The 15483-nt window shown below is 37.2% G+C and overlaps 1 protein-coding gene across 2 annotated transcripts in view; it reads right to left on the bottom strand.

Moving 5' to 3' along the window:
- Positions 1-3472: 3472 nt before the first annotated feature.
- Positions 3473-15483, bottom strand: part of LOC126299244 (MAM and LDL-receptor class A domain-containing protein 1-like) — a 352356-nt gene continuing 340345 nt past the window's right edge. The window contains exons 16-18 of one of the 2 annotated variants that reach the window (XM_049991033.1): positions 14255-14454; positions 13860-14025; positions 3473-5491 (exon numbers count right to left, since the gene is read on the bottom strand). In XM_049991033.1, the coding sequence (XP_049846990.1) occupies positions 5442-5491; positions 13860-14025; positions 14255-14454 (416 nt within the window). In that variant the 3' untranslated portion in view covers positions 3473-5441. The remainder of the gene's footprint in view (positions 5492-13859; positions 14026-14254; positions 14455-15483) is intronic. The other variant, XM_049991032.1, reaches the window with a different exon arrangement.

Below are 15483 nucleotides of genomic sequence, written 5' to 3'. Positions count from 1 at the left end.
ATTTTTTGAGGTCTGCTAAACCAGCAAAGGACGACCCCATAGTATTAATACTTGGTGGATATGTTATGCACATGAAGACCCTCAAATTCATTGAAAAGGCTAGGAAAAACCAAACAACTGTAGTTTGCGTCTTGTAACAGTGCAGCCACAAGCTGCAGCCATTGCGCATATCTTTTATGGGGCCTTTCAACACCTTTTGCATTCAGGCTGCTGAGAGATTCTTGTGAAAAGGCCTTGGTAGGCAAGTAACTCAATATCATGTGTCTCGCCTACTTGGGGAGGATTTTTTAAGTGCAGCTACTCCTGCTGTTGATGTAAGTGGATTTTGAAGGTGTAGCATCCTACCAATCAACAGGGACATATTTACCAATTCGGATTTTGCAGCAGCTATAACTACAGAAGTTCACAATTCATCTGAATCTGCTACATGCCCACCAGTTGAATACAGTCAGGCCTCACAGGTCTACAAGAAACTCGTTCTGCTGAGACTGATAATGTATCTGCAGACCCTCAAACCCACCACTGCACTTCCCGCACTTTCTGGAGATGGCAGCACAGCATTTACTATAGATTAGGGAGACCTCAACAATGGGTTTGTTCTTATCTCTCGAGATTCATCAAATCCTTGCACCTCATGTGCAGTTAATTCCCCCATAAAGCCCACCACATCTGTTGTAGGCCCACTTTTGACGTGCAGCAGGCCAACCTCATTTGTTTTAAGCCATCATGATAATTGTCCCAATCCCAATAGTAAACATTAACAAATGACAAAATAAGCAAAAGAAAGGTTCAGTAGCAGTTTTAATTTTGACTCCTTACAAAATTGTTCTTGTAACAGCAAAAGCTGGAAGTAATGAAAGATTGGCTGAAGAAAATCAAAATACGAATAAAAAAGGAAGAGAAGTACAAAAAAAAGAAGTTAATAAATAAGAAAGAAGGTCAAGGAAAAGAAATCAAAAGAGTCAGAATGAATTTTGTTTCAAGGCTCTGACATCAATGACTAATTGCCTGTATTGTGTGGACTTATTTTCAAAGTCCAGGGAAAATGAAGGCTGAATAAGGTGTTCAGACTGTCTAAATTGGACACACAAGGCTTGTGTTGGCTGTGAGGAAGAATACAATAAGTTCATCTTTGATCTCTGTAAATAAACTGTGAAAAACAATAGCCAAAGAAGTGTTGTGAAGAAATGTTAAAATGTATTTTTGATAAACAGTTTAATTTAACTTAGGATACAATTTTAAAATAAATTGTAAATTGTTAAATCTTTTTGTAGAATCATAAAGTTCCTATTATTTGAAAAAATACACATTTCACAAAAGGCAGTTAAACTGTTATGTTTTATATTGGACATAGTGGTCACCCAGTGGCCACTTTACCATACTCAATAGGGAAAACTGGCCATTTTTCAGAGTAAGTTCAAACTATTTTTTCACAAAAAGAAACTGAAATACAGTAAAAGTGAAAATTTTCACATAAACATAAATAATTAAGCTAACTAACACCTAATTTTTATTTGTTTATATAAATTTTTACTTATTGGCAAAAAAATCATCATGTCCCCTTAGTGTGGCAATATAGTCACCCTTCCCCTACCTGTAGCTGCAAGTGGTGTAGTTATCTCAGAAAACTTATTTCCAAGTGTTCTACATATTTACATGCACGAACAAATTTTTGATTTAACTTGCTAACCATTGGCAAGAAGTTATTCATGACATGGGCAAACTGTCCATACAATGACAAGAAAACATCACAACACCAAAAAATAATTAACATGGAGTAACGAAATCTCAGGGATACATTTGTCTAGGCAACAGATTGAAGTGATTAACTCTGCAAGATGACAGGTTAATGTAAGCATTAGATAAGCCACTGAAAATGTAAAATGTTTGTACACTAATAACTGGTGTAACAGTCCAACTGGTTGAATGCCAGCATGCATACATACATGCGTTGTGTTGCACAGGTGCTGGATATCAATTTGTGGAATGGTGTTCTAAGCCTGTTACACTTGATCGGTCAATGCAGGGACAGTTAATAATGGTTGTGAATTACATTAGAGTTGTAATTCTTCATGCTTTCCCAGCGATCTGTTGATATCTTGGATATTTGGGAGTCCAGGCGGATATTTGCGTTGTTCTCGCACGATATTTCAACAGGTAGCACCTGAAGAAGACAGCGAGGCACGTTGTTGAAATATCGTGTGAGAACGACACAAATATCTAGCTGGATTTCCGAATATCCAAGATACATTAGAGTTGTTTTCCTATGATCTTCATTGGAGACAGATCTGCTAATCGAGCAGGCCAAAGGCAATGTGACGACACTCTGTAGAACATGTTGGGTTACAAAAGCAGTATGTTGGCAAGCGTTACCCTGTTGGGAAATACCTCATGGAATGCTGTTCATGAACAGCAGCACAACAGCTTGAATCACCAGACTGACATACAAAATTGCAGTCTGGACGTATGGGATAACCACACAAAGGCTCCTGCTGTCATATGAAATTGCACCCCAGACCATAATTCCAGGTGTAGGTCCAGTGTGTCTAGCACACAAGACAGATTGGCTGCAGGCCCTCAACTGGTCTCCTCCTAACCAACACATGCCGATCACTGTCACTGAGGCAGAATCAGCTTTCATCAGAAAACACAAAAGACCTCCAACCTGTCTTCCTCTGAGCTTTCACTTGGTACCACTGAAGTCACATGTGGAGGTGATTTGGGGTCAGCGGAATGCACATGGCAGAGCATCTGGTTCAGAGCTGTCCTTGAAGTAATCGATTTGCAACAGATCATTGTTACACTGTGATGCCAACAGCTGCTCAAATTACTGCTGCAGATGGAGTTCAGTGCACCAGAGCCTTGAACACTGTGGTCTTATTCCCTCTCGGTAGGGCCACATGGCCAACCAGAGTCTGGTATTCTCGCAACCCTACATTCCCGTAAGCACCGTTGCCAGGAGTGATGTACAGTGGCTACATTCCTGCCAAGTTTTTCTGCAATATCACAGAAGGAACATCGAGCTTCTTGTAGCTTTATCGTATGATATTGTTCAAACTCAGTGGGGTGTTGAAAATGGGATCTTGTCACCTTAAAGGCATTCCTAACTAACATTAACTCACCATGTCCAATCTCCAAGGTAACTTACACTCACAACTGTTACAACATGTATTTAAAGCAAATGTGATTTGCATCCTCATAGTAGCACAGCTAGCACCACTTTTATGAGACTGGCACAGAATCTGAGTCAACATAACGTTTTAGATGTAGAAAAATGCCTACCAACTTTTTTTATGATGCCCAACTCCTTTTTGGTTTTTCAATTATTTTCCCATCAGTGTAGTTTCATTCTCAATTTGTAACAGTATCTAGACTATGCTTGAAAAGCTGTGTATATTCAGTACTGCCCTTGTTTGGTTCATTTTAGTATTAATTTTTTTGATAATGCAGGTCCTCTTTTAATGAAAATATAGTTAAGGTAACAGTTTTATTGATGTATGAAAATATTTTTTTAATGACAGACATTTATAAATGGGTTAGTATCACTTTTATACACAAAGACATACAGACATGATCATGAGTAAAGTGATAATGATGATTACACAAAAAACATGCAGTAAATAAAGACAACAATTTTTGTTTTCATGTTTCTTGTTGTAACTGATGTAAACCAGGTATTATCAACATCTGCAACCAGAGTTTTGGAGTATTACAAAACTTGTTTGAAATGAACAAGTTAACTTAAAGTATTTCAAAAATTTATTATATCCATTTCAGCAAAACATTATCACATAATGACCTAGACTTCAGAATACAAAATAAAGAAGTTGTGAGGGTAGTTGTTACAAAATTTTAGGTGTCCATACAGATGAAAATTTAGACTGGAAACCTCACATCCTGTGTCTCACTAACAAGTTAATTTCTGCTTTCTTCACACAATGTGTAACAAATATTGTGTGTAGTAGACAGTGTAGCAGAATTGCCTATTATGCTTACATCCATTCAGCTATTACATATGGCCACACTTCCTGGGGCCATGATACAACAAACCTAACCACTACTTTCACACCACAAAAATGAGCTTTTAGAATAATTACCAACAGTTCAAGGCTAACACCTTCAAGCACTTATTTCAACAGCTATATATTCTAGTCTTATCATGCCTCTAAATATAAAAAGTGAAACTGATACAAAAAGGTACATAGATAATTTCAAAACAAACTCAGATCTGCATTTGTATTATACAAGAATGTGCAATGACATCCGTATAAAAAGAGTAAACAAGCATTAGCACAAAAACAAATAAACACTCAAGGTACTACATGGTATAACAAACTTCTGGCACTGAAGAAATAAATTAAAAAAAGTTTTCACTTAAGGAAGCAGTGTTCAAATTTTTAATGAGCAAGTGCTATTATAATGCAAACAAGTACGTGTGAAAACTTGTTAGCAAATAATTAGATTCATGTACTATATATCATAGTCAAAATCAGTTGTATTTCCAACCAAGTGTTTGCTAAAATCTGAATGAAAATTTTGAACAGAAATGTTACAACTACTATGTGTTTCTATGTGAATGTCAACTAAGTATTCCATGTGAAAATATTTTTTCATTTCTTTATGTAATTAATCAAAGTTGTACGTGCAATTCTGAATGTGATATTGCGTAAGGTACTATGCCCCATAGTTTTATGTGGGGTACTGTACTTCATTGTGATTGTTTATTATCATACATACACAGTTAGAAGCTGAAAACACTTTTTTACATAACTTTTATAGGTATTTCTTGTCATGGAAGTCAGTCTCTTAGTTCAAAGTTTATATGAGAATGATATGAGTAAACGAAACATATTCCAAGTTATGAAATTTAAAATAAGTGTATGAATTTCAGAGATAATTAGTGTTCATCTTTACATTCATAGTCTTTTGGGAATATGTTTGAAGAAATGAAGTAGAGAAATATAATAAATACACCACAATTAGAATGAAGGATCATGGAAAATGATTTTGTGCAAACAAGTTTTGGGAAGTAAATTTTGAATACGTCTTATAGCTGTAAATATCTGAAAATGAAAAGTATTGCTCTAATACAGACAAACTCGACTGATTTCTCTTTATTTTGAAGATCCCACAAAGAATGGATCCTCCTGTATTGGTATCACCACATTCTGCAATTAAAATTAGTTTAATAGGACATCAGTGAGTTACAAATATGACATTGTCTGCACACTAACTTTATTCACCAGCTTTCACAGCAATCTTCTTTACAGATGGCATCTGCTTTTACTTGCAGAGTCTTGGTTGTAATTCCTGGATCCTCTGTGAAGTACTATCAATGTGTTTTCTGGAACATGTCTTATATTCTTCTCAAAGAACCATCTGTTGTTGTCTTATAGTTAATATTTTATGCAGGTGCATAAAACTGGACCGGCTAAAGCAGATTACAGATTTTCATTATCTTGGAGCTTCGTATCTGCAATGTCGGGTCGTGCTGAAAGAGGTAAATACAGGAAAACTGAATATAATATAACACTAATATAACATATTAAATTCTGCTCTTTTTGTTGTTTAGAAATATGAAGCATGATTTATGGGCAAAACTGTCTTTGGCATGTCATTTTTGTGGTTTATTGGTTCTGAAATCCACAGAAAATGATGATTTTTGCTACATTTACTGTTTGGCACATTTTGATTTTTATTGTGTCCAGCACTAGATGATAAAATTCTCAGAAGGATGTACCGGGTGATCAAAAAGTCACTATAAATTTGAAAACTGAATAAATCATGGAATAATGTAGATAGAGAGGTACAAATTGACACACATGCCTGGAATGACATCGGGTTTTATTAAAACCAAAAAAATACAAACGATCAAAAAACGTCCGACAGATGGTGCTTCATCTGATCAGAATAGCAATAATTAGCATAACGAAGTAAGACAAAGCAAATATTATGTTCTTTACAGGAAATGCTCAATATGTCCACCAACATTCCTCAACAATAGCTGTAGTCGAGGAATAATGTTGTGAACAGCACTGCAAAGCATGTCCGGAGTTATGGTGAGGCATTGGCGTCAGATGTTGCCTTTCAGCATCCCTAGAGATGTCAGTTGATCACAATACACTTGCAACTTCAGATAACCCCAAAGCCAATAATCGCAAAGACTGAGGTCTGGGGACCTGGGAGGCCAAGCATGACAAAAGTGGCGGCTGAGCACACGATCATCAGCAAACGATGCGTGCAAGAGATCTTTCACGTGTCTAGCATTTTTTTTTTCGTTTTTAAGAAAACCCCATGTCATTCCAAGCATGTGTGTCAATTTTTACCTCTCTATCTTCATTATTCCGTGGTTTATTAAGTTTTCAAATGTATGCTGACTTTTTGATCACCCGGTACAATGGACTCAAGTTTCTATATTTGACCCTCAGTTCATATGTGGGGAAGTGCACAAGCTGGCCACTTAAACAGAAAATTTGGAAAAAGAGCAATGAGCTGTATAGCAAATATATGACCCAGAAAGTTCTGTATACAAGCCCTTATACACCATAATATTATGAAAGTGCACTTACTATTACATTTTAACTGAAAAAATTGAAATATCTCAAAAACTGCACATTGGATCAACAACAGGTATAATTTAAATTTGTTTGTCTAGGAGGGGAACATCCAGTGATACCACACTCCACTCTCACCCCACTCCATGTGTGGGTGGCAGAGGGAAACTTTGAAATCTTCAGTGGGAACCCACATTTTTATTGCACATTATGAGTCTATGGCAGAATCTACATATGATTTGTCTACAGCATTTCTTTCATTTCGTAACAGATGGCACTATAATCATAGGAATAGAAATGGGTACACAATCATAATCTATGACGTGCTCCTCAATGGCCCTTGAGTATCCAATGGCACATGGGATCCCACCTCTATGCTGCAAGTGTAGGATAGGCCAGTATTTCACAACTTCTAATTGGAAACCCCACTCACAACATTGTATTCCTCTGATGTATTGAACAGGGGACTACTTGACATGTCACTGCAGTCATGGCTCGAGATGAACATTGCTCTACATTTCCCTTTGTTAAAATGTAGTACAACTGCAAACTTCAATACACTTAGTGATACACTTTTCAAATGACCATACACAGGACAGAAGTATATCTGTGGAAATGTCAGCACAGGCATTTCTGATGCAGTCCATAATGTCCTCATGGCCTGTTGGCACTTGCTGGTACAACTTATCTTTTAAATATCCCCACAGAAAGAAATACGGCAACCTAACAGGCCAATTAATAGGGACACTTTTGCAGACCTATTGACAAATGTAAACATGATCTAATACCTCCTGTGCTTCAATTGCGTAATATGCTGGACAATCATCATGCTGAAACCAAATACGTTATCCAATGTCCAGGGCAATGTTCTGCAGTAGTACTGGCATGGCAGTTCCTGTTCCAAAAATGTTTGATGTCTGCGTCCATTCAATGTGCCATCAATAAAATGTGACAATGCAGTACTGTAACAATATTACCTACCAATATACAGGGATCATGGTGTAATTGCCGAGTGCTTATTTGCGAACTGTTGTACACTGTCACTACTACAACTGTTTCATTAGCTTCTTCTGTAACACATTTGCTTTGTTTCCTTTTGTCGGTCTGCACGCTGCCATCAGACATAAAGGCATCCTAAACCTTGTAAAAGAACGAATGAGAGTGAGCTTTCTCTGGAAAACACTTGGCACACAAGGCAACAGCAGCCTCAACATTTCCCCTACAATTCTCTGCCAATCAGGATCATTTCCAATTTTTTCTTCTGTAGTTGCAAAATTCATCATCCACTTACACGTCTGTTCTCTAAATGACAGGTAGGTGTGCAGGCAATAAACACAGTCCAAGTATAATGTTTTAGCTGTTGTCTACATTATACTTGACCTCCGGTCGCAGTTTACTGCCTGTTATTATACATCATAGTTCACTACATGAGCGCAGTGGCACATCAAGTAGTCCCCTGTTTGATATATCAGAGGAATACAATGCTGTAAATGGGGTTTCCAGTCAGAAGTTACGAAATACTAGCCTGTCTACACTCACAGCATGGAGGTGGGGGTCCTACGTGCCATTGGATATTCAAGAGCCATTGAGTAGAATGTCGTAAATTACGATTGTGTACCTGTTTCTATTCCCCCGATTACAGCACAATCTGTGGCTAAATGAAGAGAATGTTTCTGAAAAAACGTATGTAGATTTTGTTGTGGAATCAATCTCCACTAGAAAAAGGAGATTCCTATTAAAGATTTCAAAGTTGTATCCCGGCCCCCACGCATGGGGTGGGGTGGCAGGTAGAGTGTAGTATCATTGGAAAGTCCCCTCCAAGAGAAACAAATTGGAGTTATAACTTTTTCAATCCGATGTGTACTTTTAGAGATATTTCAATGTCTTTAGTTAAAATGAACATTCTGTATATACAGTGAGTACTCTCTCATAACATTATGGTGCACAAGAGCTCATATATACAGAATATTATGGAAGTGACAGCCGGTGATAAACACCTTCTAAATAAAGACATAGAGTAACATGCAACATGAGGAAAGGAAAATTATTACAGAACACAGCAAAATATCAAACTGGTAGGTAGAGTGTAGTATCATTGGAAAGTCCCCTCCAAGAGAAACAAATTGGAGTTATAACTTTTTCAATCCGATGTGTACTTTTAGAGATATTTCAATGTCTTTAGTTAAAATGAACATTCTGTATATACAGTGAGTACTCTCTCATAACATTATGGTGCACAAGAGCTCATATATACAGAATATTATGGAAGTGACAGCCAGTGATAAACACCTTCTAAATAAAGACATAGAGTAACATGCAACATGAGGAAAGGAAAATTATTACAGAACACAGCAAAATATCAAACTGAGAGTATGTGCTCCAGATGGAGCAGGCAAAAGGGTTCTTAACCCGTCAGTACACGCAGGTGGTCTGTCAGACCAAGGAGAATATTTTCACATTAATGCAATGTCTGAAAGTTGTTTCCAAGAAGCTGTCTCCTCAGTACCTTTAAGTGAGTGTAATAGGAGTCTTTTCGTATGGTGTATCTGCTATTTCAACAATAGCATTTCCGGTTAGCTCACAACAAAGAGTTCTAGGGTCTTACAGGCCAGCTGGTGGCGACAGTGATGTGTTTGTCGGTAGAGACAGAACAGCATAGAACTCACATGCTCCACCAAAGAACACCCGCACACATTGTCGTAACATCATGACTCATTTACCAGGTGTGAAAGGTGCAGCAAAAAGTGCTACAAATCCTCTGCAGTGAGGGGAACTGTTTTTTGATGAAAACATTATACACATACTCATTGACTGCACTAATAGGTACATTCAAAGTATCTAGGGAAACTTTTCAAGGGAAAGAGATGCACAACAAACTAATAAAGCTGAAATAAAGGCCTTATTGGGAATATTGTACTACGCTGGTGTAATGTGTACCCATCAACTAAGTCTACAAGATTTGTGGCGAATAGATGGCACAGGAGTTGAAATATTTCATCTCACAATGGGCAACAACAGATTTTGTTTTCTCCTTTGATGCCTCAGATTTGATGATAAACAAACGAGAATGGAAAGGGAGAAAACAGATCACATGACGGCGATAAGACAGGTGTTCATTCTGATTGTTGAAAATATCCTGAATACAGGCCACAACATAACTTGCGACAATTATTTTACAAGTTACGAGCTTGCAAATACATTGATTATGAAGAAGACGACCATCGTTGGTACCCTGAGGAAGAACAAGAGACGAGTCTCGAGGGGATTTACTAACACTAAAAACTGACAAGAAAAGTCATCTATGTTTGGGTTTCATAAAAATTGCACCTTAGTCTCTTGTGTGCTGAAATGAAATAGAGTGGTATTACTACTGTCAACGATGCACCACAATGGAAATATTGACGAAAATACATGGAATGATAAAAAACAGAAATTATCACTTTCTATAACCTTACTAAGGGTGGAGTTGACATTGTACACGGAATGAGTGCAACATATAATGTAGCTAGAAAGACAAGAAGATGGTCAATGGTTGTTTTTTATAGCATCACGAACACAGCTGCGATAATTGCTGCTATTATTTTCAACTCAAATCAGAAAGAACAACTGAGAAGAAGAGAGTTTTTGAGGCAGCTTTCTTTTGCACTTCCGCATGATCATCTTCAGCACAGAGTAATGTCAAAAATATTGCCAAGGAACATAACTGGGAGAATTGGAGAGCTTTGCAGTGTGAAAATTTCTGAAGTGGAATCAACTGCAACTTCATGAGGATGGTGTGTGGACTGCAGAAGCAAAAAAAGAAAAACAAGATATATTTGTAAGAACTGCAAGAAATACATTTACCTTGAACATTCTGTTACTGTGTGCCAAGAGTGTATCAACAAAATATCTGATTGAATATATACATTATTTTAATAACAGCTGAATTTTATGTATCTCCATTTGTGTGAATATTTTTGACCAAAATATTAAATTTATCCCTTAAATATATTTACTAAACTGATTTTTAATGATATTACTTCATTTAGTAACGCTTCCCTCCATAATATACATCTAAATGCAAATTCAGAAAGATAGAAATTGCAAGGGTCTGTGAGACCAGCTGCGTGTACTGCCGTCCTGTTTCCAGGTGCGTGCACCGCCGGGTTAAGAAGCTACCGTACCCAGTTAAGGAAGGAAAAGAATTAAAAGCTTTTCAAAATTGTTTAAAGCTGTATAGAATACAGAAATTCAACTGCAGAATGAGCGAGTATTAAAAATGAAACTAAGTATTGATGTTGTATTGTAACAGAATATATGTAATAATTCTTTATGTGCCTGTAAGGTTTAATCTAGTTTTCTTTGCTGTACATTTATTGAATATACACTGAGGTGAGAAAAGTTATGAAATATCTTCCAATATCATGTTGGACCTCCTTTTGCCCTGTGTAGTACAGCAGCTCAACATGGCATGGACTCAACAAGTTGTAGGAAAACCCCAACAGAAATACTGAGCCGTGATACCTCCATAGCGGTGCAGGATTTTGTGCGTGTACTGACCACTCAATTATGCTCCATAAATGTTCAATGAAATTCACGTCAGGTGATCGGAATGGCCAAATCGTTCACTCAAATTGTCCAGAATTTTCTTCAAATCAATCGCGAACAATTGTGAGCTGGTGACATAGCGCATTATCATACATAAAAGTTGTTAACGTGAAGTCCACAAATGGCTAAAGATACTCTCCTAGTAGACGAACATAACCATTTTCACTCAATGACCAGTTCAGTTGGACTGAGGATCCAGCCCCATTCCATGTAAACACAGCCCACACCATTATGGAGCCACCACCAGCTTGCATAGTACCTTGTTGACAACCTGGGTCCATGGCTTCATAGGGTCTGCACCACACTCGAGTCTTACCATCAACTACTGTCAAATGAAATCAGGAATCATTTGACCTGTCATGGTTTTCCAGTCATCTGTGGTCCAAGTGGTATGGTCACAAGACAATGGGAGGTGGTGCAGGTGATGATGTGCTGTTAGCAAAGGTACTTCCATTGGTCGTCTGCTGCCATAGCCCATTAATGCCAAATTTTGGCACACTGTCCTAGTGGATACATTCAATGTATGCCCAACATTGATTTCTGTGATTATTTCAAACAGTGTTACCACTGACAACTGCTCTCAGTCATCAAGTGAACACTGTCAGGAACTGCATTGTTCATAGTGAGAGGTAATTTCTGAAATTTGGTATTCTCAACACACTCCTGAGACTGTGGATCTCAGAATACTGAATTCTCAAACAATTTCTGAAATGGAATGTCCCATGTGTCTAACTCCAACTACTGTTCCATGTTCAGACTGTTAATTCCCATTGTGCAGCCATAATCATGTCAGAAACCTTTTCACATGAATCACCTGAGTACAAATGAGAGTTCCATCAATGCACTGCCCCATTATACCTTGTGTAGGTGATACTACCGCCATCTGTATGTGTGCATATCGCTATATCATGACTTTTGTCATCTCAATGTATATTAGACTTAAGCCTTGATTGTAATAACATGCTAAATGCAATTTGAACACATATGGTACATTTGTCTTAGCTGTCTGCCTATAAAATTGTACAATACTCCCAGCTGAAAATGATCAGCTAGAGTCCATGATCAAAGAATAAATAAGTAAATCCTTATACACAATGGTTGCACAAAAGTATGAAAACACTATGAGAAATGTGTTTGAACATAAATGAAGATGCTAGTCAAGTCTGTAACTTACACGGTTGTATTTGACCATAAATGGCATCTGTGCAATGTCATCAGTATTTGCAAGTGTCAGTCATGGTCAGAACAGTGTTCTGTGTAGTTTTGAGTGTATTATGTCAGAGATAAGTCAATTTGAATGTGGACAAATTGTTGATGCTCATATGGTGGGTGCTCCTGTAACCAAGATGGCTAAGATGTTTGGCGTTTCAATGCCTATACTGAAGATATAGGATACAGGGAAAATGATCATCTGGTAAGTCACAATGTGGATGAAAGTGTGTGATGTATGATTATGACAGACGGTCATTGAAGAGGGCAGTGACAAAAACTAAGTGGTCGACAGCTGCAAAAGTCATTGCAGAACTGAATGTCACAGTCATGAACCATGTCAGCACCTAACAACATGAAAGGACCTCCAGAAGTAATGAATTGTAGGATGAGCTGGAATTTCAACCTACTCATCAGTGATGTGAATGCTCTTAACAATAAAACATGGTGCCAGAGGCATTAAAGCTGGACTATTGAGCTATGGAAAAAAGTCATTTAGTAAGATGCGTCTTGTTTCACACCGTTTCCAACTTCTGGCTGAGTTCATGTCCCAAGAGTGAAAAAAAGGTGGGGAGTTGGTAATGATTTAGGCAACCATATCCTGGTATCCTATGAGCCCCACAGCTACATCGACTCTGCAAGATTGCATTACTGCCAGGGGTTATGTGGCAGACAGAGAGGAGGGAGGAGGAGATGGACAGAGAGAGGAGGGAGGAGGGGATGTTCAGAGACACGAGGTGGAGGAGGTGGTCAGAGGAAGGTCAGAGGGAGGCCAGTCAGAAGGAGATGTGTAATGTATGTACTGTTTGCATCTACTGATGAAGCTGTAAGTAAAAGGGTAGTAAATAAATTTATATAATGAGTTACAGTTTTGTTGCATTTATAGAAAGTAAACATTGAAAAGATGTGGAAACAGAAGTTACATAAATGAACAAAATTAGGAAAAGCAAATATTAAGCACAAACTTGAAGAAAGCGTTCCCTTAATTTTGATGTTCTCTACACTAGTGGTTGCCTATATTCTCTTCAAAATTAATTATGTGAATTATTTTAAATTCCAAAGTTGTTCACAGCACAGCAGTTAGTAAAGACCTGTCAAAATATGGGAAAATGGGCAGCTATTCATGAGCCAGAAATCACCAGCTTCTTCCTAAAGTCTGTGAAGAACATAATTAATTTTGGGATCAGAGTTGTCCACTGTTCACAGAGGAGAACAAATGCAGCAGCTTACAGTGGAAAAACTTACAATGTACTCTGAAGCCAGGAAGGCATATAAAGCCTTCAAAAATGATCTTTTTGGAGTTGATGAAAATATTAAAACGAATCAATTAAAATACTTTTTAGACTACTTTTTTCTGAACTGAGGATAGGAAATATAACTGCAATGAGTATTAAATGTCAAAAGAGAAGTCTGTGTCAAGACGTCTGATGATACCATTACAAAGGAAGGATTCTTCAAAATTCATTAGATTGCTTGTTATATGAGTAGGTTTTTTTCTGCATAACTTACTGCTGCATGAGCCGTCTGAAAATGTAAGCTCATCTACAGCAAAGCCGCCATTTGTTGCTTGCCCTTCCAGCACAATTCGAAAATCTGATGCAGCCTCCACAGTGACCTGTGCTGGTGTCCATACAGCTCTAGTAGTGTCCAATGCTCCTGCTGATAGTGTCCACAACTGTGAAAAAAAAAAAAAAAAAAAAAAAAAAAACAAATATTATTTGAAATATAAGATGAAAACTTTCACCTCATATGTAAAATAATTCATACACATGACAAGATAAACAGTAGGAATGGAACATTAATTATTGCTGTATTTGTATTTATCACTTACTAATGGCAAGTTTAAATTTCTATGAGACCACAGAAATTACTACTATGCATGCAACAGAATGGGTTTTCATTACCTTCTCAGGAGGATAATCTCCAGAAGTATTGTTATCCTGTCTGACCACTCTTAGTTCTGCCATATCACCCTGGCCAAATGCAGCAAACCAAAAGCTGAAACACAGCTGCCGATCGTCAGTTGCCTCAATCACTGGAGATATTAGACGTACTGTACTTGCAGCAGCATTTTGGTTGAATAAATCAAAGTAAACATATCCACCTGAAAAATGAAATTTGTAAATAAAGTATTACACAAAATATTTGTTGTAGTTACCAAATGCTTTCATGCATGTATAATTGCTTCATCATAATTGTGTATTAAACAATGTGAACTTAATGCTGCCTCAGATTTGCTTTGTATGTTGTTTTTAATCCTGTCACTTGTATTCCATTACTTTGGAGCTCCGTAGCAAATGCAGAAAATGTGTTATTTAACTTTAAGACTGCATAAATGAAACTGAGTAGTGCAACACATGTTTGCAGTGATTTGTTCTAAAATAAAATTATGGTGCTCATTTGTAATATTTTAAAGTTACATTCTAGAGTATATAAATATGATTCACATGAAAGTTTACTTGAAATGTACAAAATACTTTAATTTTGATCTGTGCTTGGTGAAATAAAATTAGAAATTCTTGTCCTCTTTCCTAACTCTCATAATGAAGGAGAGCTTTTCAGGGTTGAGTTGGACACCAAGTTGAGTTGGACACCAAAGAGTTCACTATAGAAAACACTTTTACATTATTGTATAGCTACAATGGAATGGTATTAGGTTATACTTACTGCTGCTACCACACATTCAGCACATGTCCCACTATGAGTAGCTATGGTACTTCCCTTAACAAGCATCACACAATGCAAAATAAATACTGGTAATGATGGTAGAGAGCTACATCAGAGTTTTCTGAAGATGGGTGCCATGGTGCATATCATCTTCACTGCTTTGTGTTGGAGTTTAAAAACATTGATGTTATTCTTCTAGTACCCAAAAGTACCGTAATGTATGGTATAAGACTGTGTATCAAGGATTAGTTAATGACTGATAAGGAAATGTTGGCAAAGTGGTATATTTTTGCCAGAAAAAGTACACTGTTGTTAATGTTACATGCAGTTATCTCTATGTGATTATGCCTACACTCCTTGAAATCAATTGTTATCCCAAGAAGTTCTGTTCAGTCATAATGTTATCATTCAATATAACATATAAGCCCATCAGTATCTATATTTACATGATTACTTGTCAAATCAG

This window comes from Schistocerca gregaria, chromosome X (genome assembly GCF_023897955.1).
Source record: "Schistocerca gregaria isolate iqSchGreg1 chromosome X, iqSchGreg1.2, whole genome shotgun sequence".
Classification (NCBI taxonomy): Eukaryota; Metazoa; Arthropoda; class Insecta; order Orthoptera; family Acrididae; genus Schistocerca; species Schistocerca gregaria.
This window is presented reverse-complemented; position numbering and strand designations above follow the sequence as displayed.